The sequence below is a fragment of the Leptinotarsa decemlineata genome, unplaced genomic scaffold (assembly GCF_025532065.1).
Source record: "Leptinotarsa decemlineata unplaced genomic scaffold, Ldec_3_MD MMD2_tig00026361_RagTag_RagTag, whole genome shotgun sequence".
Classification (NCBI taxonomy): Eukaryota; Metazoa; Arthropoda; class Insecta; order Coleoptera; family Chrysomelidae; genus Leptinotarsa; species Leptinotarsa decemlineata.
In genome coordinates, this window is record NW_027412704.1 from 2,698,866 (window position 1) to 2,724,574 (window position 25,709).

At 38.0% G+C, this 25,709-nt stretch overlaps 3 protein-coding genes across 16 annotated transcripts in view; 2 read left to right on the forward strand and 1 right to left on the reverse strand.

Annotated features, from left to right (window-relative positions):
- Positions 1-25,709, forward strand: part of Liprin-alpha (PTPRF interacting protein alpha) — a 207,501-nt gene that overhangs the window by 1,305 nt on the left and 180,487 nt on the right. The gene's annotated exons all lie outside the window — the stretch shown is intronic.
- On the forward strand, positions 1,425-25,371 carry LOC111517560 (pyrimidodiazepine synthase). The gene is made up of 2 exons (XM_023173769.2): positions 1,425-1,930; positions 21,635-25,371. Exons 1-2 carry the CDS (start codon positions 1,536-1,538, stop codon positions 21,753-21,755), a joined length of 516 nt encoding a protein of 171 aa, XP_023029537.2. The 5' UTR covers positions 1,425-1,535; the 3' UTR covers positions 21,756-25,371.
- Positions 9,823-11,193, reverse strand: LOC141486632 (uncharacterized). The gene is made up of 3 exons (XM_074184932.1): positions 10,827-11,193; positions 10,546-10,767; positions 9,823-10,488 (listed from the first exon to the last, which is right to left on the reverse strand). Exons 1-3 carry the CDS (start codon positions 10,875-10,877, stop codon positions 9,841-9,843), a joined length of 921 nt encoding a protein of 306 aa, XP_074041033.1. The 5' UTR covers positions 10,878-11,193; the 3' UTR covers positions 9,823-9,840.

Genomic DNA, 25,709 nt, shown 5'->3' on the forward strand with positions numbered 1-25,709 from the left:
TTTTAGAAAGTCATTTCTGAAAATGAAAAAAATGTGAAATGACTCCTTTGTTGTACATATATATGCTGTGTTGGATATCTTGTCGCACTTCGTCCAACAGGTCTTTCTGTTATCTGTTCCACACTGTGTTATTTTTGGAAATCAGTTCAGCTGTTTTGGAGTAATTAGAGATAAATATCATAATTTCGAGAAAACATATATTCCAAATACACTCCAGTGTATTCAATAGGAATTCACAACCGGAAAGATATTAGTGGATATTTATCGTTTGTTTGTAGGTTCTTGAAACGAATATAATTACTTAGGAACGGCGGATACGATTTCCAAAAATAAAACAGTGTTAAATGAGAATTTAAATACCTAATCGAACGAAGTAACTATCTCAAGACATCACTAGAAAAAGAAATTGGTTGCGTTCTCTAAACGAAGAGTAATGTTAAGCTGTTTGCTTCTCTCATCAAAAAGTACTGATGATATTTTGTCCCGTTCAAAAGTTGGGAGATTGGAGGACTTTAAGGCCCACTCTGTATATTATTTCCAAAATACTGTGCAAGTAATTTAAAAAATACTGAAAAAAGGTGAATTATTACATTTTGAACGACAGAATTTGACAAAATCATATCGGTTTAATTCGTTTTTGTATTAAGTACTTGGAATTTATTTCAACGCTAGAGGGAAATACCATTAATAGTCCAGTCATATAAGGTTTTATCTGCGGAAAAATACCTACTAGTCCGAAAAGGTCACGAAAACTAATTTTCGTGACCTTTTGACCCTTATAACTTTTTAGCCGGCACGATATTAATGTCTATTTTTCACATCTTCATTACTTAAAACGCCATAATGAATGTGTATACCAAAAAATTCAGCTCAGTAGGAATTTTTCCGCAGATTGAGGTTTGAAAAACCTAAAATGACTGGATTATAAGTAAGAATAAAGCATAATCTAGTGTGTTTTTTTATAATGTGAACTTTGAAACGGAAGTTTAGCATATAATTATAACCTCGTTTGATTGTATGATGTTTTATTTCAAGTATAAAATCAAGACGTTCATGAAACACATTTAATGGCTTTGGTAATTGACGAAATTCCAATTTTACTTTCACCAATTCTGCTTACTCAAGTTCCATAATGCCCTGGGAACTTCCGCGACGAATGCAGACATAAAGAATGTGGGTCCGACTCACAAATTCATTCATACTCACCAAACTGGTCAAGTACCTCCCAGGGTCATTATTTGTCTACCTGTATTTTACGCTGTAGAATGAAAACACCGGCGACCTTGCAAGGTCATCGGATGTAAAACTGTTTCTCGAATGGTAATCAGATAGATCGCGATGCCGTGTAGACATGGCCTTCGATTGAAGGCTGTCCTTTGAAATCGGAATCGAGCCGATTCTGTCACGTTTTTTCTAGTGTGATACGTGTTTTTTGACATTTTTCTTGGGAAAAACAAATTGAATGTTGAATCACTTTTTTACGTAGAATTCAATGATGTAAAACACTTTTTTTTCAAACGAGATATCAATAGTCGATGACCAATAGCTGGAGGTTTCCGAACAGAATTGTTAACTTCTGTAAAAAATTCAAACACTTATCGCTAGGTTTTGAAGACCCTCCCCGTGTAGACGAATTGCTCAGGATGTATGCAATGAAATTCTGCACATGCGCCCAAAGGACACTATTAGTTTTGAAAGCCAAAGAGATTCCCCACGAAGTGTTTCATATCAGTTTGTTCAAAAAGCCTGAATGGTACAGCAAAATCCATCCAGGAGGTGAAGTTCCTGCCCTTCTAAATGGATCAAATGTTCTAGTCCAAAGCTCAGATATTTGCAACTACCTTGAAGAAAAGTATCATCAGAATCCTCTGTATCCTTCGGAACCTGAAGCAAAGAATCGCGATAAAAACTTATCGGAAAAATTGGATCGGTGACTTCAGTTTTTGCCAAATGTTGCTTCACCGAATAGGAACGATCGGACACACAATGGTTGAAACTTCTCTTGGAACCCCTATAGAAGTTTGAGGATAAACTGACAAAAAGAGGAACCACGTTCTTTGGAACGTGGAATAGTAGACTACATGATGTGGACCTGGGCAGAGAGAGGAGAGTGTATCTACCTCAAACTTGGCGAAAAGTTGCCGCATGCTATCACATTCCACTGCTCCGAAAATGGAGAAAAGAAATTATGAAACAACCAGTGTATCAAAAGCTAGTCATAACTGGAGACAGGTTCTGGAAGATAGCCCATGTAAGCTTACAGGAGCCGAACCAGCTTAAAATGAAGTTTGAAGAAGCTGCTCGTCATATTATTTCAATCTCTTCCCTCTATTTTTTGTAGAATGAATTGAGTACTAGAGGAGCAATGTTTACCAAAGCTTTGTCAATAAAAAATTCTCTTTGGATAAAAGAGACCATACCAGGAGATTTTGAACGCCGCATTGCTTTATGCCAGTGGTTCCTGGAAAGTTGTAACCAAGTGAGTGATCAATCTCAGCATCTTTTGATGCTTCATAAAGCTCAGATCAGACACCAAGAGCGGTACAATGAGGAATACGCGACGTACTGTGGCGTTTTGAGGTTCAACTCAGTACACCTCGAACTCTTCTGTTTAAGAATTCTTTCATTTGGAGAACGGCATTTATGTGGGATAAACTTCCTGGGATCGTTTTTCCAAATCTCCAGCGACTCAAATTCAATGTGAATCGCTTCTTTTATACCATTTCTCCATCATTTGCGGAATTTGAGAAGCAAATTAATGATCATATTCGCCCTTTTCAAGGCCTAATACATTACCGAACATCTGGCTGTATATTCCCACCACCACGAAAAATAAAAAAGGACCGACGAGTGTGTTTGCCCAATTGAGCAGAGAGTGGAATGGCCAATGGACAAAAACCTTCCCATAAGTCGTTGGCAAATATTGAAAGGCAGCTGTTGCGAACATGATAACGAAAGGAAGCAGCTTTCGTTTGTTTGTAAAAACCACAAACGCCGATGGTCCGTAATCCACTCAAAGTATAATAAACTTCGTGACTGGTAAACTGTGAATTGTGTAAACAGGTTATGAAATAATTGATTAATGGAGCATTGAAAGAAATGATCATTGTAGCTAAATGAATGCAGTTTGGCAATTAATGGAAATATCGTCATATCCGTAACTAGTATAGTTCAAGTAAACGATATAGTGTAGACAAAGCAAATATTCTTCATTGAAAATATGAAGACATCGAAAAGGATTCTCATCTTGACACCACCCCAACTTTTAAGGCCTTTTGTACCATATGTTGGTATTTGTAGATTATGTTGAGTTCTCGATATTTCAGTAACACATGTTCACGGATCGCACCCATTTTTCGTCACAAACTTCACAAACGAATTAACATTACAGCTACCCGCTTGGTCAGTACACATCCTTCTTCCAAATCAAAGGACATGTAATTCTGCAGTGCAAGAAATAATAATGTTTGCCCTCAATGAAATGAGTGGATCAATATTTTCACAGACAACCGTCCGCACTTACGGCTTTAATGAACCCAGAAGTGATATTGAGGCCGGGAAGAACCGGAAGAACTGGCGGAAGGAAATAGATTGACTCTATACTGGGTGTCAGAACACTCGACTGTTTCAACAAACTAAAGAAGACTTTAGCCGCAGGCAAACCGACAAAGAGAGTGAGGCAGCTCGTCACCACAAGATGGAGCCCAGAAGCTAGTGAAGATCCTATGTTGTTGAAGTAGCTGACTTGAAAATATGGAACATTAGGTCAGTGAACCTGCTTAGATTTCTATGTTTGAAAGAAGAGGTTTCCAAAGTCAACTTTCAAATGGAAGAACCAGTAATAGACTGGTTCTTCCATTTGAGAGTTCTTCCATTTGCACTAATAGACTGATATATTTGTAAAAAGTAAAAACAATAACCCCAGCAAATCATGCATTTTCAAGACTTACTGAACATCTTAGCCAACATATCAACATTTTAGAACTACCGGACTTTTTGTAAGTGAATCCTTCTCTATTCAGTGCATATTGTTATTATTATTGCTAAATCAGTAGTTAGGCGACCTGGCAGATTGAACTTAGTCATGTGTATGACAGATTCAGTATTTGAAAGCGGTCCAGATGTGATGGAAGATATGACTCGCACTGGTCGGCCATCAACATCGTCAACTAGCAGCGACTTTTTGTCAAATATTGTCTTCATCCTGTCGCTGGAAAGCTGTAATTTGGTTCTGGCAAATTCTTGTATAATTTCCAATCTCTCCTTCAGGTCATTCAAATATTCTGAAAGAGGTACCTCTTGAGATTCATCGAAAGGACTGCCACACAATACATCTAACTATCGGAAGCTTCAGTTCCCTACCAGTTACCAACATGGATGGTGTGTAACTTGTCGCGTCATGTTGGGAGCTCCTGTATGCCAACAATTTATTCCAGTCTCTTTGGTTTCCGGAGACGAACATCGAAAGGTAGTTATTGATGGTGCGATTATGCCACTCGAGTCTTCATTTCCTTCCTTAAATCCGATTCGAAGTTGCGGCCCTGATTCGAGTGTAGTTCTTGGGGTACTCCATGTCTGCCAATTACGTTTTGCAACAGGGCTTCTGCCACCGTTTTAGCCTTTTGGTTGGGAAAGGCTACTATTTCAAGTACATCACAACCATAAGGTACTTGTTACCGGATGTGGTCATAGGGAGTGGTACCAGAATGTCAACTGCCATTCTCTCGAAAGCGTTCCCACTTAGGTACTACTTCAACTTTCCTCTTTGCCTTTTTTTCGGACACTTTCTCGAAGAGCACACATCACAGCGCTTACACCACTCTTCCACGTCTCTACTGCAATTGACCCAAAGGTACCTCTCACGCACTCTCGTTAGAGTTCTATTTACTCCGAAATACCCTCCAGTGCGACCATCGTGTATCTATTCGAGGATACTCGGGATATACGTCTTTGGAAGGATTATCTGGAATTGTGGGTTCTTCCATCCGGGCTCTCCCATTTCCGAGTGAGTAGGTCATCTTGATTTTTTCGATTACCGAGGTGTTGTGCACTTGGAATTCTTGCCAGAAGATGAGACAGTTAATGAAGGCTATCCAACCACCATCAATCGACTAAGAGAGGAATCATCAAGACTCTACTGGACCGTGCTTTTGATCTCGAAAAGGAACCAGGCATGGTTACTCCAAAGTGATGGTAGAACAGGCCTTAGCTAGAAGACAGCAAGAACTCCACAAAGAAGAGAAGCCGCCACAACCAGTACTTGTACTTCCCTACATCAGAGGATTATCAGAAAGGATAAGACGGATTGGGTCCAAGTATAACATCAGGACCTGCTTCAGATCTGGGAACACTATCCGTAGCAGCCTCACGAAAACCAGGCCACCAAACGCGGACTGCGATTCCAAGAATTGGATTTACCGTATACCCTGCGAGTGCGGAGAATCATACATAGGTGAAACTAAGAGGCCATTGAAAGTTCGCATTGCTGAGCACAAGAAACACACACAGCGAGGAGAAACCAGCAAATCCGGAATAGCAGAACATGTTTGGACTCATCAATAGAACATCAAGTGGGCTCAAGCTGAAATCATCCTTTGGTTTAGGAGAAATTTCAAAGAAGCCGCGTATATGTTGTCCAACAACGCATTTAGTCAAGCTAGCGTAGAGATACGTAGCATATGGAAATCTCTAATCAAGCGAAAAACGACCACCTCCCGCCAAACGGTCATCTCCCGCCAAAACCAATGAAGCGGAAAGAGGGAAGGGGGTATGGGTGAAAGCACTTGTTATTTTCTGTTAATCTTTTTGATTTTTTTCAGGGTTATCAAATCAATTTATATTATATTAGACAATGGAAGTCCGAACTGATGAAATACACCACGAAACATTGTCAACCACCTTCAAACAAAAGGCTATCGTTGTGAACGTATTTCTGACCAAAAACTCAACAAACCTCATCGAACAGCCATCGTATTCACCTGATATGGCTCCGGCTGACTTTTTTTTTCTGAACTCTAATAACCAGTTCGATTTCAGTTGTAGGAATCTCATTGCTTTTGTAACAGTCGTATATCTGAAGGTTTTGGTAATCCCGTATAACATCGCGTCTTGCGTTCATGATGTTTGTTTTTGACTATTTTACGTACAGTTGAGAAAGGAACTTCAGTCAAATCTGATGTTGCTTGTAATAGTTTGTTTCCCTCGAAACCAAACTTGATACGTAGATTCTTATATACATTGAAACATACTCTTTGTGTTTTTCAATATTCAAATGTATCCGAATCTTATTCATTGGTATGTATCTCTTTTTCCATTGGTTCACCAGCGCTATTGGAATCACTACACAAGAAAAAGTCTGCGTTGTTATCACACTCGCTATTACTATTAGTACTTGTCCAAGGACGCCACATTTTAAACAGATAACAAACATTTTAAGTAGTTATAACTGCACCAATATCGAATTTCGACACTCAAATCGCGATCAGTCCTGAACTGAACATTGACGACACAACGGCGATACTCATCTCCACATTATATTCGTCACCTTAACATGACTTTAAATTTAATTTTATGACTCTTCAGCCACTCATAAAACTCGGTGAGTAAAAATCATCCAATACGATTATCCAATTCTTCAGTCCACGTGGACCAGTTCGCAGCGGCATTATTTCTCTGCATTGGTTTTTTGGCCTTCGAGATGCCGATAGCTTTAAGTATTCACAATAACGGTTACTTCGACTATTCCCGAGAGACTATTGCTTTTTTAACTCAATGAAGTGAAGCTATCAATTATTCAATGGATTATCTATCCGTGATGTATATGGAATCCATCGTGTCCTAGAAAGTCCTTCGTTGTAATTTGATCCTGACGTCTAATACATTGTGCCACTCAATGTGTCAACGATAAACCCCAATCTAAATCGGACGCCACTTTATTTCCCGTCCGTATTTACGACAGGAGCTTATGGTGGCTTATATAAAATGAAATACACATCAAACCTTATATCTCGTGAGTAACGTCCCGATAATATTTTGAAACTCATCGATCGCGTTCCATTTTTAGTTGAGGCGATTTTACCGGTAGATCGGATGATGTCAAAGTAACTGCTTGTGGTTCGACAAAAACAGGAAAATTCAAACGAAGAGGATAAAAAAGTTAAGAAAAGTTGTTACATCTTATTGACGTTAAATCACGAATCAACAAAAATATTGTGAATTGGACTGAATCTTTCCCAGTTGGGAACATATAGCATTGGAACATATTTTTAAAAATATTTCAACTGGTTTGTTTTCCCAGATACAAAAGCTACATTAACGATTTTTTTGTTTTTTATTCATATTGTTTGAAGAATTGTTATAAACAAATGCATTGTTTGAGAGACAATTGATTTTTGTCAATCTGAAGAAAAAGAATTTCATAACGCATTTATTATTCAACTATTAGGTTGTTTCAAAAAGTTTTGTCCGTTTTGATGTCGTGTCTTTTTGTATCTCCATATCTCGATAAATTCGTGATATATAGGGCGTAACAACGAAAACTTGGCCCCTCTGTAAGTCAGAAACGGACCTGTAATCGATAATTTCAAAGAGCACGTCAATTTTTATTTCTAGTTGACTAATTCCGAAACTACCCCCCCTGCGGTCACCAACTACCCCCCTATTTTTTCAGTGGCATGGGGTTTCGAGTGATACATCATTCTAAAGATCGTTTGTCCCTCTATTACCTCTGTAATTTTTTACGAAATTGGGTCATTCGTTATTGAGAAATTGAATCAACAAAATTAATATCAATGGCAACACAATAAATCAATAAAGTGTACAAAATCACCTCAAACTAGTTCCATATAACAATACAGTCTACTTTCGAAAGGGTTCCTTACATTAGTAAAGATATCCGGAGTCAGAAATCGGCATTCTCCAACAATTCTCTGTCGCAGGTCTTCTAGATTTGTAGAATTCATTTAATTATTAGTAAACGTTTTGAAATGGATGACACTGTAAATAGTTGGCAACTGTCACTTCTTCACGAATTATTATTCAGTCATCCTTGTTCACTGTGTTCCAACGTGGTTAACTCTACTGAAGAAAGAATAGAAATTGTTGCAACCTATTATTATCGAAATAATAAATGTGCTAAAGCTGCTGAAAGAATTTATAATGCGAATCATCCAGACCACAACGTGAGTCATCAATACGTTAAACAGAAGACATGCAACAGATAATTGTTCTGGAATGCAGATATCTGACTCCGGACATCTTCAATAATGTAAGGAACGATTTCGAAAGTAGACTGGATTATTGTATGGAATTGAATGAAGGTCATTTTGAACACTTGATTTCCTCCAGCGAATTTTCTATTTTTTCTTATATAAAACGTTCAACATTTAATTTCTCAATAACGAATGAACCAATTTTGAAAAAAATTACAGGAGTAATAGAGGGACAAAATACCTTTCTAATGATGTATCATTCGACCCCCCATGCCATTGAAAAAAATAGGGGGCGTAGTTGCTGAACGCAGGGGAGTGAAGTTCCGGGTATGATTTCCATATTGAATAAAACAGGAGAAATTCCCAGCTTGATTGTGAAATGGCTTGGAAAATACATGTATAAGAGCTACACAGGTCACTTTATACAGGGTGTAACTGAATAAGTGTAAAACATTTAAGGAGGTGATTCTTCATCGAAAAAAAGATAGGATCTTTTACATAAAGAAACTTCATTGGAGCATCCCTTGTTAAGATACAGCCCGTTAAAGGGGGTACATAAAATTTGTATAACAATTTTTTTCACAAGCACTAAAAATGTTACAATATTGAAATTAACCTGACGTTTTGTACTACCAAAAAGACACTTAGCCAGTAATTTATTTGGTTCACTCCATGGTTGTAAGGGGTGGAAAACGCAACCCCTAAAATTTATTTCCAATGTAACTTTTTGTCTTATTATTTGTTTACCATTTAAAAATTTATTTCCGATAGCCTGTTTCATTCTAAACAAAAAATGTCTCTTGGGTTTTTTGCCCAAAATAAACCAGTTCGCAGCAAAAATTATTTTACGAACAACTACAGAAATACATCGTCAGGTTAATTTCAATATTGTGACTTTTTTAGTGCTTTTGAAAAATATTGTTTTACAAATTTTATGTACCCCCTTTAAGGGGCTGTATCTTAACAAGGGATGCTCCAATGAAATTTCTTTATATGAAAGATCCTATCTTTTTTTCGATGAGGAATCACCTCCTTAAATGTTTTACACTTATTTAGTTACACCCTGTATAGAAGATAGTTTGAGTAACAAAATTGAGATTTCCAACAAAATATTGAATTGTCCATCTTCTACCAAACAAATTAAAATATCTGATAAAATTGTGGAACCAGCTCTTCAAGAAATATCTAACGTTTCTTATCAGCAGCAACATGGAACATCTTCAGGGATTTACATTCGAAGTAATTGTTCAAACTATGAATATTCAATTGATGATTGAGTCTGTTGAAAATAAATCCTTCAAAAATTAGTATTTCACGTTTATTTTGTGAACTATTTTGGCAGTGAAAAAAGATGCATCGATAAAGATGCAGAAATGTCAAATTTTTTTGACAGAAAGTTAAACTTGGTTATCTGAAGTAAATATTCCGTGAAAACTATGAACTCCCCAAAAGTATTATGGAATATAGTTGCATTATTTCTTTTATTTCTGACCGGGATATTATAAGCTTATATCGTCATAGTTACGCTATCAATAAAGAGGGTCATAACTCCCTTGGGACATTATAGATTTTATAATTCCCTCTACCTTTCACAAGTAAAAATAAATAGAAATGAAAACTGAACCATATTTTATTTATTCACGTCATTACAAATAATAAATGTACAATTTTGAAATGTTCCCTGAAAATTACTTCCGTCACTGGAAACAATTTCTTCTTTTGTATGGCTGGAGCTTCTGTTCACTACAGTCGAGGTACCTGCCTCTTCTGATGACAAAGTAGACAACATACGCGCCGTTTTTTTTCTCAATTCGATGCTATCCTCCAAATACCCCTCCGCCACCGTGGAACTTTTCCAACCTCCGTGTCTTTTTAAGTTAGTCATAGTTGCTCCTGCATTGGCTAGAGCAGTAGCAGAAGTGCGACGAAGGCAATGTCCCGTATAGGAAGATGAGTTTGGCAATCCTAAATACATTGCGATTTTGCTGGGGATTTTCCCAAACATGTTTTTTCCAATTGGCTGAGATATACATTTATTTTGTCGGAAGCTCAAAAAAAATCGTTCAATACCTTTAGGACGCAAAGACATATAAAGTCTTGATAAAGGCAAAGCGGAGAACTCTTTTTCATCCACAACTGTAAATTTCTTCGATACACCAGTTTTACTTTCCGGTACGTTCACTACCATAACGGAATCCCGGTCCTCTATATCCGATATCTTCATATTCAAAAGTTCCTGACTTCTGCATCCTCCAAAATAACCCATAATCAAAACAACCTATAACAAAAAAAAGGAAATAAATACACACAAAAAGGAGAATAAGAAAAAAATTACCTTATGCAATAAATGAATATCATTAGGAGCGTCCTTTAGGAATCTGATAACATCTTTAGGAGATAAAACAGCAGACTTTTTCGGCTTATAACTCTTACTCTTCCGTTTCAAAAAAGCCTTTAGTTCATTGAACTTGGTGATATCTCGTTTCTCATGTATAGTCACCATCGATTTTAGCATTGACCATTTAGTCCATAAAGAATTCGGACTATACGTTTCTGACTGAAACGAATAAACACAATTACTACCAAATCTACCGAAAAACATAGAAAATTCCTTACCAGTTCTTGAAAATATGCCAGAAATACAGTTTCAGTGACATCTTTTGGCATAACATTTTTCCGTGTCAGCCAGTCCAGATATATCTTGTATTCTTTTTGGTATACGGCTTCACTTTTCGATGGAAACAAAATTTTATTGAAATCGGTCAGAAATAAAATTATCTATGTACCACGGGAATTAATGAGCCTTAATAACCTCAGGCAATTGCTGTCCCTCGGACCAGAGGCCCTCGGGACGCAAACTTTGCCATCGGTAATTAAGGCCCTCCTAATTCCCTTGATACATAAATAACTATTATAATATTCATTTATATCAGTATTTCTATTATCGACTTTATTGTATTCTTTGTTGTTCCATGTTATGGTCATACAAAATGAAGGTGTGTTCATTTACATCATAATAATTTTACTTACAAGCTCAACACTTATGGTATTTCTGTGCAAACATTTATAAAGATAAAACCCTGAGTAATTACTTAGATTAATACAATTTTTGAAAATATGGCCCAATTCACGCATGAAAGTAAGGAAAATTAAAACAATATTTTTATGAGTCATTGATGAAGTCGTACTTTGGTCAGCCCCCCCCCCCCCTTTGAATCTGGATGGATCCGCCTATGGCCTAGTCCGGGAAGTACGTGTTTCCCGGCCGTAAAAATGCTACTTTCTCAAAGAAAAATGCCTTTTCGATAAAATGGCAAATTTGCGAACTAGACTACCCGACATCGCCGACGTATTACTGGAAAAATTATATTTTCCGCTTCTTCCTTTAACTTGATTTTCTCCGCGGACGACCGGAATGGGATCGCTGAAATTCGATCAGAGTCGACTTTGTCCTCGAATTCGTTTCTCCAGTGATGTTCGACGAGAAAAAAAAATGGGTCGCGGAACGCTCTAATGAGAGGGCGGCTGGAGGGGGATTGTAGTTTGCGGGAGATTCAAAGGCGATCTGAACAATGCGAAAGCTGTATCTCGTCGGATGAGAGTAAATGAATGACGTTTGGCAATTAAGGTCCGCGCGAGATTATTACACGAAGAAAAATAACTCGTTTTGGATAAAAATCAACTGCTTTCTTTCTTATCTATGAATAAGTTGCTATCTTCAAGTCAAGTACTGAAACTGCTTTATATAATTTTCAAGAAAATGTAATAACAGCCTTGGATGGAAAAGTCCAGATTTGTGGGCTATTTATTGACATTTCTCGGGCCTTTGATTGTGTTGATCATGACCTCATACGATCATACTTAGCTGATCGATCCCAGAGTGTAATCATCAACACAACTCAGAGCCAATCTCTCATTGTTAAACAGGGAGTTCCCCAAGGCTCAATTCTTGGACCTTTGTTATTTCTAATCTTATTTAATTCCTTCTTGACATCTCTAAAGTCCAAGTAATATCATATGCTGATGGTACAAATCTACTCATAACTGGCAAAGATACTACTGAACTAACATCAGAAATGGTATACAATAAAGTAATGGAATTGTCCGAAATAAATCATCCAACGGTAAATGTATCTAAAACCTCTTTGATGAAATTCACTTTGGGGGAAATAATGGAACAGTTTCAAATTTTCAAGGACAATGACATGAATGTATATGCTAGTGAAACGACTAAGTTGCTTGGACTAACAATCGCCTATAAATTGTGCTGGGAACCACACGTCGATATACTTTGTAAAAAGTTAAGAAAAAATTGTTATGCGTTAAAGTTCTTATCAAATCATTGTCACGAAAACATACTACTAATCGTTTATTATGCAAACATCGACTGTCATCTGCGATATGGTATTTCTGACTGGAGTACATGTACCTCTTGGTCACGTGTTTTCGCTCTGCAAAAATTTGCTGTGAGAATTGTTGCAGGACTAAATTGGAGGCAGTCTTAAGGTGAAACATCGATGTATACCAGTGAGGATGACAGTGTTCCATGTAAGTGCAATTTGTTACCATTAATTCAAAGTAGAACTCATGTGAATGATATCTGAGTTTCATTCCACAACGAATGTTTGAAATACAAACTGAGTAGAGAAAAGTATCTTCTGTATAATTCAGTGTTCATATAGAAGTATTTGTTTCGAAAGAATTTTTTTCTTTCGTGTAATTCAATGTTTATATGAAAGTAGCTGTTTCAGGAGGACTTTCTTTCAGTTTGTATCTGAAAGTTACGTTTTTGCATAATCTACACATCCATGTATAGAGTTACTTATTTTCAAATTGATTAATTCCTTCCTTTCTTTGGAAGATTCCCTCATCCTTTTTTTTGTATCAAGATGGAGTAAACTTTGTCTTTTATACTAAGTAATTTAGACGAATCGTTCAAAAGTTATCACGGTAATATAAACGCAACGCAATAATCAATTACGCTTCACGTCTACCTAAGACGACGGGGGACGATGCCCGGGGGTAGAAGAGCGGTCTAAGCAATGAAGCGCCATCGCCGAAAACGCGACCCGAACGCGGGCAGACACGGGCATAGCGTTAGCTGTCAAAATCTTTTCCTTTCCCAATTATTCCTATCTATCAAAACTACTCATGTTTATGGAACACAACACAGGTTACTTTCCTTGAATGCGATTTTTCTGCAGTATTATTTCGCATTTTGGAATTGCTTGTTCGCAGTCAGTGTACAACTTATTCCTTTGTAACTTTGTTAAACGCCTCGCTTGCATACGAATGCTGAAACTGAAAAGCGTGCTTCTTAAACTCCTTTGGAAAAATGCGATGTGCTTTTGTGCATTACTTTGAAATTTATTATAATTTTCGCATTTCATTCGCTTCCTTTTTCTTCGCAGCTTTGTTCCAAGATGCATTCGCATTTCTTTTGTCATTCAGAATGGGACATTAGGGCGCGTTTATATTGGCAACTGGAGTTGTCTTTTTTCTGTACTGTTTTAGTTGTTTCAAGTTTGATAAGAAATGAATAACATAGATGTAGATAAAAACAAAACAGGATATTTGATATAGAATCATATGTTTGTCACCATTTTGTAATTTGTTTTGGTAAGTTTCCGGGTTTTGCCATGGTCTTCTTTGATTATAATATTCATACGTTTCAACTGCAACTGCGGCAGTCATCTTCAGTACTCTTCTTGACGTGTCAACAGAAACTGAAGCTCTTATTTCTGCCGTATCATTTATAGTTCTGATTTTTCGCACACTTTCTGTAATGGCGGGTACGGGCGTACTTCCCGCGCGATTTGAGTGACATGGCTTCGTTTTGGCGCCTTTCAATATTGTGTAGATCTTTGGTAGATATGCTCTCTCTTCCTTTCTGTTGAAGTTCACTTGGTGTTTGTGTATTTCTATGGCTTCTAAATACATTCTTGTTGAATAATGATTAGACGTTCCTACCCTCTCGGTATTTTCGAATAGGATCTTGTGTTCCCCGTCGTAGTGTATGTTCAGCGACTGCAGACTTCTCGGTCTGTCCCAAGAAACGTACAGAATATTACAAAAAGACCCAACAGCAAAAATCTTGAGAAAGACCAATAAACTGATGAAAAAAACCTTCATTACCACCCGAGACAAAGAAGAAACTTTGCAGATCAGAAGCATTACCACCAGAGATAAAAAAGAAACTTTGCAGATCAGAAGCATTACCACCGAGGCTCTAAAATCACAAAGATGATATACCACTGAGACCGATATCAAGTGCCATAGGATTACCAACCTACAAACTCGACAAGCATTTGTCGGAAATGCTGCAGAAACATGTTGGGGAGACTAAGCCGTCCGTTCAAGACGTACTAAAATGCCAAACGGCATTTTAGTTAGCTTCGATATTGTATCCTTATTCACCACTTGATGAATCCCTCAGTTACATAGAGGAGATCTTTCCACAAGACATCAACTTCGACATTCACTAACGGTAACTTATTTGCAATGGGGTAAAACCTTTCATGAACAAGATGATAGGATCGCCTTGGGCAGTCTGCTTATCCCGGTGGTGGCAACTTTCTACATAGAGAAATTTGAAGAAATCCATTCAGAAAACGACCGAAGCACTAGTTGAGTTATGAAGATGACACGTTCGTTGTCATTGGGGGCCATGGAAAAGAAAAACTTCAGAACTTCCTAAAGCATCTGACTAGCTTTCATAAAAAATCCAGTTCACCATGGAACTAGAAGAAAACCTCCAAATCCCATTCCTAGATGTTTTAGTTATCAAGGAAGGTAATCAACTAGGCCATAAGGTGTACAGGAAGAAACACATACAGGTCGATAGCTACATAATGGATCCATCCATCTTCCAAAACTGAAACGAACCGTCTTCAACACCCTAGTGTTACAACTGTGTTACAAGCGAAATGCTACGACATAAAAGACATAACCCGAGCTTCGCGTCCAAGGGAGAAGAAGAGATACACCAGTGAAGATGAACCCCAAGGCATTGTCTATCTGCCATATATAGAAGGTGTCACCAACCGAATCGGTGAAATTCTGAAGGAGGAGACAATCAACATCGTCTTCAAACCAACGAAGAAAATATCGGAGTATCTGATATTAGCCAAAGACGGCAGAGATCCACTCAAATCAGCGGGAGTTTACAGGACTCCATGTAACTGTGTAAACACAATATCAATTTCCGACCGTTTATTATAACTAATCTGATGTCCGTGGTACCGTCAAATCCTTCGATACTACAGCACTGAACGCGTTGATGAGAATCTCATCCTAAGAGCGGTTGAAGGTCCCCGGCAACTCGGTCGGATCACGTGGTTAGAGAGCCTACTTGTTGTATTATTCTACTGTGACAGCACTATGTGACAAATCAAATCCCAAAAGTATGCAATACGTAAAACATGGTGACTTTATATCTGGCGTTAAGTGTATGAGAGACGTAAATGCCAAGACGTCAATCTCTTATCTTTTTTAAGTTGTTGGAGTCAATGGCCTGTCTTCAATGACCAGTCCATATGACGTCACTGTAAACAGCTGATACACCTGAATGTGAAATATAGGTAATGTTTACTGTTTTGGGATTTGGAACTGTTCAATTGTGAATTTGTGATAGTATTTTTGTGGTACATGAGAAACTGATGAATAGGAAAAATAAAGTGCTTTCGCAAACGGGACTACAAAACACCACAACGATTTGTGAAAACAGCTTTTTTTGTTCTACTTTACAGCTTAGTTGACTAATAATGATTTTTTGTCAAAGGACTCATTAGTTTTATGTGTTGTAAATGATGTACTCTTCTAAATTTAGTAATGAAAACTCACTGGCCCAAGTACTGTCGCAATTTTACCGCCAATGTAAACGCCCCTTAATGGCTCCAACAAACGAGCGACTACAAAGAGACTGCATTTATTTGATTCGTTTTATCTCCACGTTCAAACAATCGCAGCCTCCGTTTTGCATAATGAACTGCACGCGGTCCAGGATGTGTAAACTAATTCTCTTGTTATATGGTTTCGCAGAGCTTTTTGAGAGGTACATTTCGTCAGTGTCTCTGAGAAAAATGATTTTACGTCTCGTTAATCTGTCGACTTTCATGACAATTGACAGTTTGTTCGTGAATCGTTTGGAAAATATGATCCCAACTCTATGTGTTGAGGGAGTTTGTACTTGTCCTATAAAGAAGCTCAAAGCTCTACAGGAAAATCTTTAAAGCGCTGTCAGAGCGCCTTAAAGAATTGGGATTTTTTGGTTTTTTCTGTATATCTTCAGAACCAAAAGAGCTATATTCGATTTTTTACATTATTGAATAGGTCTCTAAAATACGCAACAATTTAATCGACACTCTATGTGAATTTGAATAGCCCTGTATATATTTTTATATGCCCTATGCCCTACTTTGCCCAAGAGGACGAGTTGGTTTGTTGTACCAATATTGAAGGTTTGATGGATACATTCATCTCATACGACCCAGCACAGCGGTGTATCTTCATTTATGCTTCAAAAGAAGCTTTGAAGCAGTTGTTCTTCACAATGGCGGTTTCTATGCCTCCATTCCTGTTGGTCATTCCGTACACCTTAGGAAAACCTACAAGAACCTGGAATTGATTCTTTACAAATTGAAATATAAAGACCACGGTTTGCTAGTGCGTGGTGATTTAAAAATCTCGGGCATGGTGTTCGGATAACAACCTGGGCTTACCAAATTTCCTTGATTTTTGGTGTATGTGGATTAACAGTGACCCAGCAAATCACGACCAAACAGTGTTGGCCTTGGAGAAAAGAACGTCCTCCATGAAACTTCAGGGCCTCTCCATAAAGTTTTTCTACCACCGCTTCACATAAAGCTGGGATTGATGAAGTCGCTTCCAAGAGATGGAAATTGCTTCAAATACTCAATGTTAAAGTTTCCAGGCCTCTCAGAGGCAAAGTTGAAGGAAGGTGTTTTCATTGGACCAGATATTAGACGGCTTATGGCTCAAAGGGAAGGGTGGAGAAATGTTCAGGCAATGAAAAAAAAAAACCCTAACCACGAACAAATCTTCAAAAGAATTTCAATTTCAAGCTTTAGGTTGCCTAACGAGTTTGATAGTATATTTTCTTGATTCCCAGATCGACTACTCTCCAGAAAATTAAGGTGAGAGTGAATAATAAGATGAATGATTTCACCAAAATATTTAAGAGATGAAGAAAAGATAACAGGGAAAATGGAACGCCTCAATGATGGCTACTGTTGGACGCTTAAGAGATACGTTTCAGATGCTTCCTACAAACGAAAATATATCAATAGGAGTATCTCATTTTTTTTCACACCCAAAAACGTAGGAATTGCGCAAAAAACAAAACAGTTCACAATTTTTTTTGCAGACTTTTGCTGTCTTTAGGCTCCAACTTTATCAGAACAGGGTACTCAGCGACCTGGAAAACAACGGGCGGACCCCGAATAGTTTGAAATTTATTTTATACGCCTGTGTTTTTCTTCGCCAATATAAAAAAAAAGAGAAGGAAGTGTTTTGTTCACCGAGTTTTATCGCCATGTTCAACCAAGCGCAACGATGACTGTGTCGGGATTCGTTTTGCATAATGAGCTGCCGCATTCTATTCCGGGAGGTTTACTATGCTATATTACTTCGATCTATTTCCGATATCACGATGTGTGCCTTGAATGTGGTGTGTACATTTCATTTGTAATTCCACCAAAACATTTATTTTGGCCACCAAGTTTGTAGTTTTTCACTGTTTAAATGTCACTTCCACATATAGTCAATGGCTCTATATCAAATTATCTAAAAGAACAATTCGTTCAATCTCAACTCCCTACACTGTATGTTATACGAGGAATTGGTCAAATTTCGGATATGCGGTTGGTTACCTCGTTCACTGCAGATGGGGCGATGACAAACCTGTTGTTTGTTGTCCGCTTCAGCCTATTTCGCGAAATGATACTCTGAAGTCTGAAGGACCGAACACATTTGCAGAACGAACCGGTTTATATCAAGGTAGGTGTTGCAAAAGGGCTTTTTATTTCAATTTTGTGTCTGAAAATTACGTCTTTATCAACATCTTTATTAACAGTTTATTTTGAAATGTATTTCTTTCTTTTTTCTTTGGAAGATTCCCATAGTTTTTAAGTAAAGATGGGGAAGTAGAAAGCCAAAGCCTTTCCCAAAAATCAATATCTCCTAAAAAATACCTCCTTTGAATTTAAAGAAATTCTAATAAAGATACTGATACAGTTTATGCCCGAGAAAGCTTAACAAGTTTGAAATCAGTTCTGTTTGTTATTGAATAATTTCTTATAAGAATTTTATGTGTGTCAAGTATTCACAGATAATGCGTCACCATAAATTTTAGACAAATACCCGTTTCGTTCGCCAGCAGTGTTGTGTTACACAGTTATGAATGAAATTAATCGTTTTGTGTTGATTTAAACAACAGTCTTTTCTATTTATTTTGATAATAAAACAATGAAAGAGATTCACAAAAAAGAATTTCCAAACGTTTTAATGATATGTTACATATTGTAAAAAATTGAAAAATTAAACAAAGACATCTATCATTAATGACTTTCGCCAATGATTCTGAGAAACTGTTCCCGATTTAATTCATTCATTACATCGATTCGGTATCTTGAAAAAGTCCATTTTTCTTGAATGAAGAGTGTATTTTGGTTTGGTGTTTTACGTTCCACTGTTATCATTTTGTTAATGTTTGCCATTCATAAATCTGTCTTGCCAGCTCCCAGTCATAATTTAAACTAATTACTGCGGAAGTAATAAAAATTGTTGATTTTTATTGTTTTCATGACCACTGGTGCCATCTTGTAGAAGGATGCAGACATGGAAAGTCAGCGCATGATATTTAGTTGTATTCCTTTCTTAGATTCTGTTCAAATCTGTAGATGTCGCTCGAATTGTGGGAGATTTAAAATGGTTATGTCTTCTAACTGAGTGATTGGCATTGCCTGATAGATTTAAACGCTTTTATTAAGTGCAGACTTTTTCCAGTGTAGTGATTCCAATAGCGATGGTGAACAATGCGAAAACGGGATACTAGTGAATAAGATTCGAATGCATTTGAATATTGAAACACAGAGAGCATGTTTCAAAGTATGTAAGAAACTACATCTCAAGTTGGGTTTCGAGGGAAACAAACTATTACAAGCAACATCAGATTTGACCGAAAACTGTACGTAAAATAGTCGAAAAGTACGAAGCGATTTTAAGCAATACAGCATTGATCCTTATTCATGCACATTGTGCATTTAATTGATTGCTCTTTACAGCATGTAATTATAATGGATATTTTCGAAGATTGCGATTGCGGCGGTACCGGCCAGGGGGCCTGAGGTGCATACCCATAAATAACGCGTTTATATGTATATTTAGTATCAGCATTGCACCCCTGCGGAACCGTGGCGGCTCACTGGTCAGTAATAATCGTTTTATGTTTATAGAAAACACGACGAAAAAACTTTACCGTTTTTTTACGTCTTCGTGAAAAAAATACTTCGTATTCATTCATTATATTTTACTTCGCAAAATATTTGCTAACTTTGGCAATTTCTTGAAAAAAACAACATTGAAATTAGTTTTCCTCGACCTTCATTAGATTATCGGATCAAAGGCATGTAACGATGGCAGGCGGAGATAAAAAATTAATAAGAAAGTTCAGGTGCAGCAAAAATTAATCTCGGAAAATCCACTTTTAGACTTACGATGGATTTATTTCATCTTCACAGTGTTAGAACTTCAAAGCGATGGAGTTTTTTCGTTAAGAGTATGGAATTAAATCTCTTACAAGATCAAGGAATTGAGGTACGTCGAGCAGAAATTTGTTCATTTTTGTTTCCACTGCAATATTTCGTATATTTTTTATAGTATGTCTTTGCTGATATTTTCCTATCGTTAGGAATATTGTTCGTATTTTCCTATGATTAGGTTCATGTGTTGGAAACGACTTATTAGTTTTTTTTGTTGATACCCTTCCCGAAGTTCTAAAATTACAGGGGGCACGCTAGAATTAATAACTAATGACCACTCGCTACACCGTGATCATTGGATCCAAGAATCGTGTGCCCTGAAAAAATGAAATGAGCCAATATTAACACAGTCTTCCGAATTTGGGCTTTCAAGATCACTTTCGTATTGCGACATACCGGTGTGATGTTGAGATTTGAATGGTATGAATGGTACCATTCTACCAAGAACTACAGTAATCAGGACAACTACTTTAACAAAATGCTCTGGCTAGGGTGTCTAGAGATCTCCATATTTCGTACGGGGCTCCAAATTTCACGATGAATATCGCCTTACTGTGATGCATCGCGCATATTAACGCGCATATTAAGAAAACCCCTTGCTGAACGAGTTCCAACTTGGTGACAGAGTTAAGACTCTTTCACATGGGCAGCTTGACGTCTCTTGCTCCTATAGGGGAGCATTTATTACTCCTAGCTATAGCCCATTCTCACCGGGTGCCTTTTAAGTTCCTAGGCTCTTTGAGGTCAGTCCTAGAATGGATCGCACGCGAGCTGTTACCACATACCTTCTATACCGTCGACACAAATTTCGACGACAGAAACGTCAACGATCATGAATGGGACGGATTGCAAAATCTACGTTGAGCACCTTCCAGACTTCCATCCAACTTCTAACGACTTCATTTCTGTCCTTATCCCAAAGAGCGGGTCGGTTGCAGACAACACTAATCAACATCTGCACATCGTAATCTGTCTTGATAAATAGTGTGAAGCGTCAAGAAGGTAGAGCCGTTGTCACTCCTCGTGTGGAAGCCCTTACTCATCCTTTTGCATATTGAGGAGGAGACGTGGCTCCCCGGCTCGAGGTGCAGGGACGTGGCTCCCCAGGTCTAGGTACAGGAGACGTGGTGGCTCCCGCTTCTCTTCTGAAAGCTCCATTGGACTCGTTGTATTTTGGCGCTAAGAGCCTTCCTCTTCGGGAGCGAGAGACGTGAAGCTCCCCATGTGAAAGGGCGCTTATAGTCCCCTTATACAGTTTCAAAAACTAGGCGGCTCATAAAGAACAATTCTTGCTGCCTCGTGTTCTTGGATCATGCAGAGAAGAGGGTTTTAACTCTTCATTATCCCCTACATCCTAAAATATTCATGTCAAAAAAGAGAGGATCGCTGGTATATTCCGTTAGAAAAAACAAGTTATGTCAGAGTGTTGTTGAGTATTTTCAAACGCGAATTTCATGACATTTCAAATAAATCAACACGCCGTTCCTGCTTTCAGAGTCTGACGGGAACGATAAATGCATACGGTCTCGCAGGATTCGTACTCGGCGAATCTGAAGAGGTTTTTTAAGCCCCGACTTCTTCAGTATGGAAATTTCGCGTGATCTGATATCACGTCATCTCTTTAATGATTTTTCGAGTTCGCAGAGACGAGTTGTGGTTACAAATAATGAGAAGAGATTTGCATATTTTCATAGCTGTCGCGGCGTCCAGCGACTTCACTACGTGCGGCGTTCCGCATCACTGGCAATCCGATTTCGAAATGTAGGTCAGATTTCATGAGTTTTTATCTACCAAATTGTGTCTGAATGCAGATTTCGTCGCATGCGTTCGTTAAGGGTTAGAGACGTGGGGAAGATTTATGTTTTGAATGTGGCACGATTGGGTTTCCGTGCTAGTTTTGTATACAAAACTTTGGGAGCATCGGTCATCACTGATATTGGTTGTTTAGTCCTCTGTAGTGTTTTCGTAAACAGCGCTTACTTGTAAAGGGTATTCCATTAACCGCTTCCTCTCTATAAATTTGAATGAAATGAAGAATATCATCTAAACGTCCAAAATTTCCATGACTCTGGCGCATGATTCAGACTGAATTTGACAGACCCCACAACTAGGTGGCCAGCTCACCGCGTGAGATGACCATATCCTCAAATCGCTAGTGCAGAATATCCAATGTGGCATGAACTGTGTGGCACGTCTAGTTTAAATCACATGTCGTTGATGTGCTGATCATCTGGTTCATGCCAAAAAATGTTAGTAATCATTGACCTGTGGTGTCCGCCGTTGATAGTGATGGTCCGGCTAACGTCTTTCTCAGAGAAATATGGACCGACGACGCAGCCTGCCCAGAATCCACTTCAAACAGTGACCTTTTGGGATGCATTGGACGCTCTTGGATCTCATGTGGATTGGTATCGTCCTAAATTCGACAATTTCACAAATTGTACCCATTCATCCAGAAATGGGCTTCATCGCTAAGGTTATTTTTCTATGAACATAAGGGTCAGTTCCGAACTGCTCCGTAGCCCCTTCAGCTACCATACGTCGTTGTATATGGTCGTTTACCTTCGGTTCCTGCGTGTCAGTTGAATTTTATACGGGTGCAGGCTCAAGTCACGACGCAAAACATTGTCCTAACAGAGTACCCATTTTGATCAAACAATTTTATTATTTGCTCGTGTTTTTGAATACTATATCCATCTTTGATGATTTGGCGAAACAGACTGAATAATTGACAACCAATTTGACAGATGTAGCTTCAACAACATGGCATTTATCAATTGTCAAAGATCGAAATTGCCTGCTGGAAAACTATATACAGTGTGACAATTTTAAAACTTACAATGGGTTTCAAGCATTTTTCGATATCGGCTGTCGTTCGAGAGATATAGCCCATTGTAAGTTTAAATTGACACACTGTATAACAGATTACATTGGTATACAGATAGGTCATGACTAAAAATGTGTTTTCAATGCCTTTGAATGTTAAGATTAAGTTCAACTTGGGTCATTCCGTGTCGAATAAACGCAGCATTTAAACTGTACTATCACTATACATTTTGATCACTTCACTTACGCCTATATCATTCCATTTCCATATTTTTTAAAAGAGTTGTTGTTGTGACCACGTCGCATGACCAACTTGATGAGTTTTTGGATTTTGCGAGGAGTTGTGCTATATTTTGTGCTTGAAAATAACCAAAGTTCAAATGCAGAAGTTTCGAGCGGACCGATAAACTTTCGTCAAGTCAACTCGAATGCGAAATATTACGTGTTAGGCATTTCAACTAGGCATGGTGGAAACAGCAGTTTTCGCGAAAAAAACGTCACTCCAACTTTCACAGACGAAGTTTTGATTGCTTTCCACGCTCCCCACTCGCTCGACGACGAGAAACTATTGTTGCCGGCATTATGGGATAATTGCTCTTTTAATGTAACGCGAATGTTTTTGACGGCGGAGTGTAATAGGAGTGGACAGGAAACGGTGGAGGGAATGCTGAAGATGGTGAAACAGACTGAAAATTTTTGCGCGATTTGAATGCATTTCTCGTGGGAGATGGATGGGAGCAAGATGAACTCAGGATGTATGAACTTCTGAGGAAGGTAGCCACTCGCACCAGCTAAACGTCAGGAAGAAATTCCAAAAGTCGACGTTGGAGATTGAATCCTTTTGGAAAAACGTTCTTAGGAAGTTGATTCCACATAAACGCAGTTATCCAGATGAAAGAGTTCTTGAACAGTGAAGTTCGAGGTGTACTGGAAGAGACTTTCTGGCTGAGGCTGGTGTATTGACTGGAAAAGAGTGATTATAACTCTGAGAGACTGGAAGGGATGCCAAGAGAGGCAGAAAAAATAAAAGTGATCGCGAGGTTGGGAGAGGGAGGGTGAGAGTGTATGGAAGAGCGACTGGGAAAACGGTAATTTGACTGGAAATACAGAAGATTGACAGAGTATATTGTGGAGAAAAAGAATGCCTGAGAGGATGGAAAAAATCATGAAAGCATGAAAAAGAGAAATGCTGGGAAATATGAGTCACTAGAATTATGATAGAGTCTCGAAGGTCTTGAAAAATAAATCTGTTGAGTTGAGAAATGGGGACTGGGAGACTAACAGAAATTGGAAAAAGCGAGAGGCTGATGGCAAAAGCGGGAGTCAGAGAGGAGAAAGAAGACTGTAAGTTTGAATGATAGGCAGAAAAAAGGAGGAAATAAAAGAGGTGATCGGAGTCACGAAAAGGTACTGGAAGTTTAGATTGAAACTGAGACACGGAGGCTAATTGAAAAGGAAAAAAAGACTGATAATATAAAAACGGGATAGGATAGAGATGCTGATGGAGAAAGTGGGCTGGTAGACTGAAAAGATGGCTGACAGACAGGTAGAAAAAAATATTGGACGAGAAAAACCTAAAGGTTCTGTGTGAGAGAACGAAACGGGAAGGCCTATATGTGGAAAAATCAAGTTATCAGAACTGGGAGACTGGCAGAAAAAGTTAGGCTGGGAGCCTGAATGAGCCACTGAGAAGATGAGAGCTTGACCGTAAGGATGGGGTAGATCTTGAAAATGAGAGTAATGGGTTGTTGGGTAATTGAGAAACGGATGCTGGTAAAAGAGAATGGGAGGAAGAGACAGATATAGGAAATGATATTCTCATACAAACTACAAGGATGGCTAAGAGAGGGAAAGGGGCTAAGGACTAAAAGCGATATCGATAGGACGATAGAGAAATAAAGAATGATAGAGATACTGAAAGAATGGTAGTTATAGAAGCTATTATGGGGCTAGTACGCATAGAGAGAGGAAAACAGTAGGCCAGGAGAGAGGGCGTAATGGCGATATAGAAATAAAGCGGTTGCTTCTTTACGAAAAGAATAAACTCATTTATAAATTGTATCGTATAAGATACGTTTCTTTGTGGTTTACTAGATTCGTATCATTGAATTTCATTGACAAAATGGGAAACTTTCCCACCGTTGATTAGAATGCCCATGTGCTTTGTTCATTTGGTAGTTTCACTTCAACCCGACATTGTGTCGTCCACTCTAAAATCCAAACGGCTAACCTTTCGCGAAATTATTCTCTGGGGGAAAGTGCGTGCTTTTGTTCCTCCTGAATACGTAGTTGGGGTCGGCATAAAACCTCCACACTATATCAATGTTTCAAGAGTTTATTAAAGTCTGAGTAGGCGACGTCATTAGGTAACATTAATACGTCTTGTCGGGTCTGTTAGGACGCTACTATTATAGGCCAGTCAACAGGTTTTCATTTTTTACCAGGGAATGTTACAAAGTGTTAGAAAAAATAAAAATAAAAAAAAATGATTCGAGGTGTCATCCTTTCGATCTATATTCCTTGTAATATTGTAAATATTGGATTATCTTACTTATTTAATTGAAAGTTTTTAGAATTCACACACTTACAAATATTTAAAAATGTAGTAACTAAAAGATGATTGTCTCTTGGGTTATTTTAAGTCTATTATACGTTAGTAGTTTATGAAAAACTTTTTTTTATTAAAAACTTCGAGAAAAAATGACTCGAGTTTGTGGTAACTGTTATGTATTGAAAAACAAACGATATTGTACAAATTTGAACATTCAAGATCATATCCAAATATATTTTTAGAAGTGATTACTTTTTTTATCAAAAAAATGTGGGATTTTTCCAGAGAGTGGAAGAATGTAATCAATTTCAGAAATCAACCCTATACAAATATGTGTTGATC

What these genes read in the sequence shown, in the direction of transcription:
- LOC111517560 (XM_023173769.2), top strand. Translation starts at nt 1,536, where the DNA reads ATGACCAATAGCTGGAGGTTTCCGAACAGAATTGTTAACTTCTGTAAA. An exon ending in TTATCGGAAAAATTGGATCG is followed by an intron (nt 1,931 to 21,634) that starts GTGACTTCAGTT and finishes TCGAGTTCGCAG; the next exon opens with AGACGAGTTGTGGTTACAAA.
- LOC141486632 (XM_074184932.1), bottom strand. Translation starts at nt 10,877, where the DNA reads ATGCCAAAAGATGTCACTGAAACTGTATTTCTGGCATATTTTCAAGAA. An exon ending in TGGCATATTTTCAAGAACTG is followed by an intron (nt 10,768 to 10,826) that starts GTAAGGAATTTT and finishes TATTCGTTTCAG; the next exon opens with TCAGAAACGTATAGTCCGAA. An exon ending in ATATTCATTTATTGCATAAG is followed by an intron (nt 10,489 to 10,545) that starts GTAATTTTTTTC and finishes TTTTTGTTATAG; the next exon opens with GTTGTTTTGATTATGGGTTA.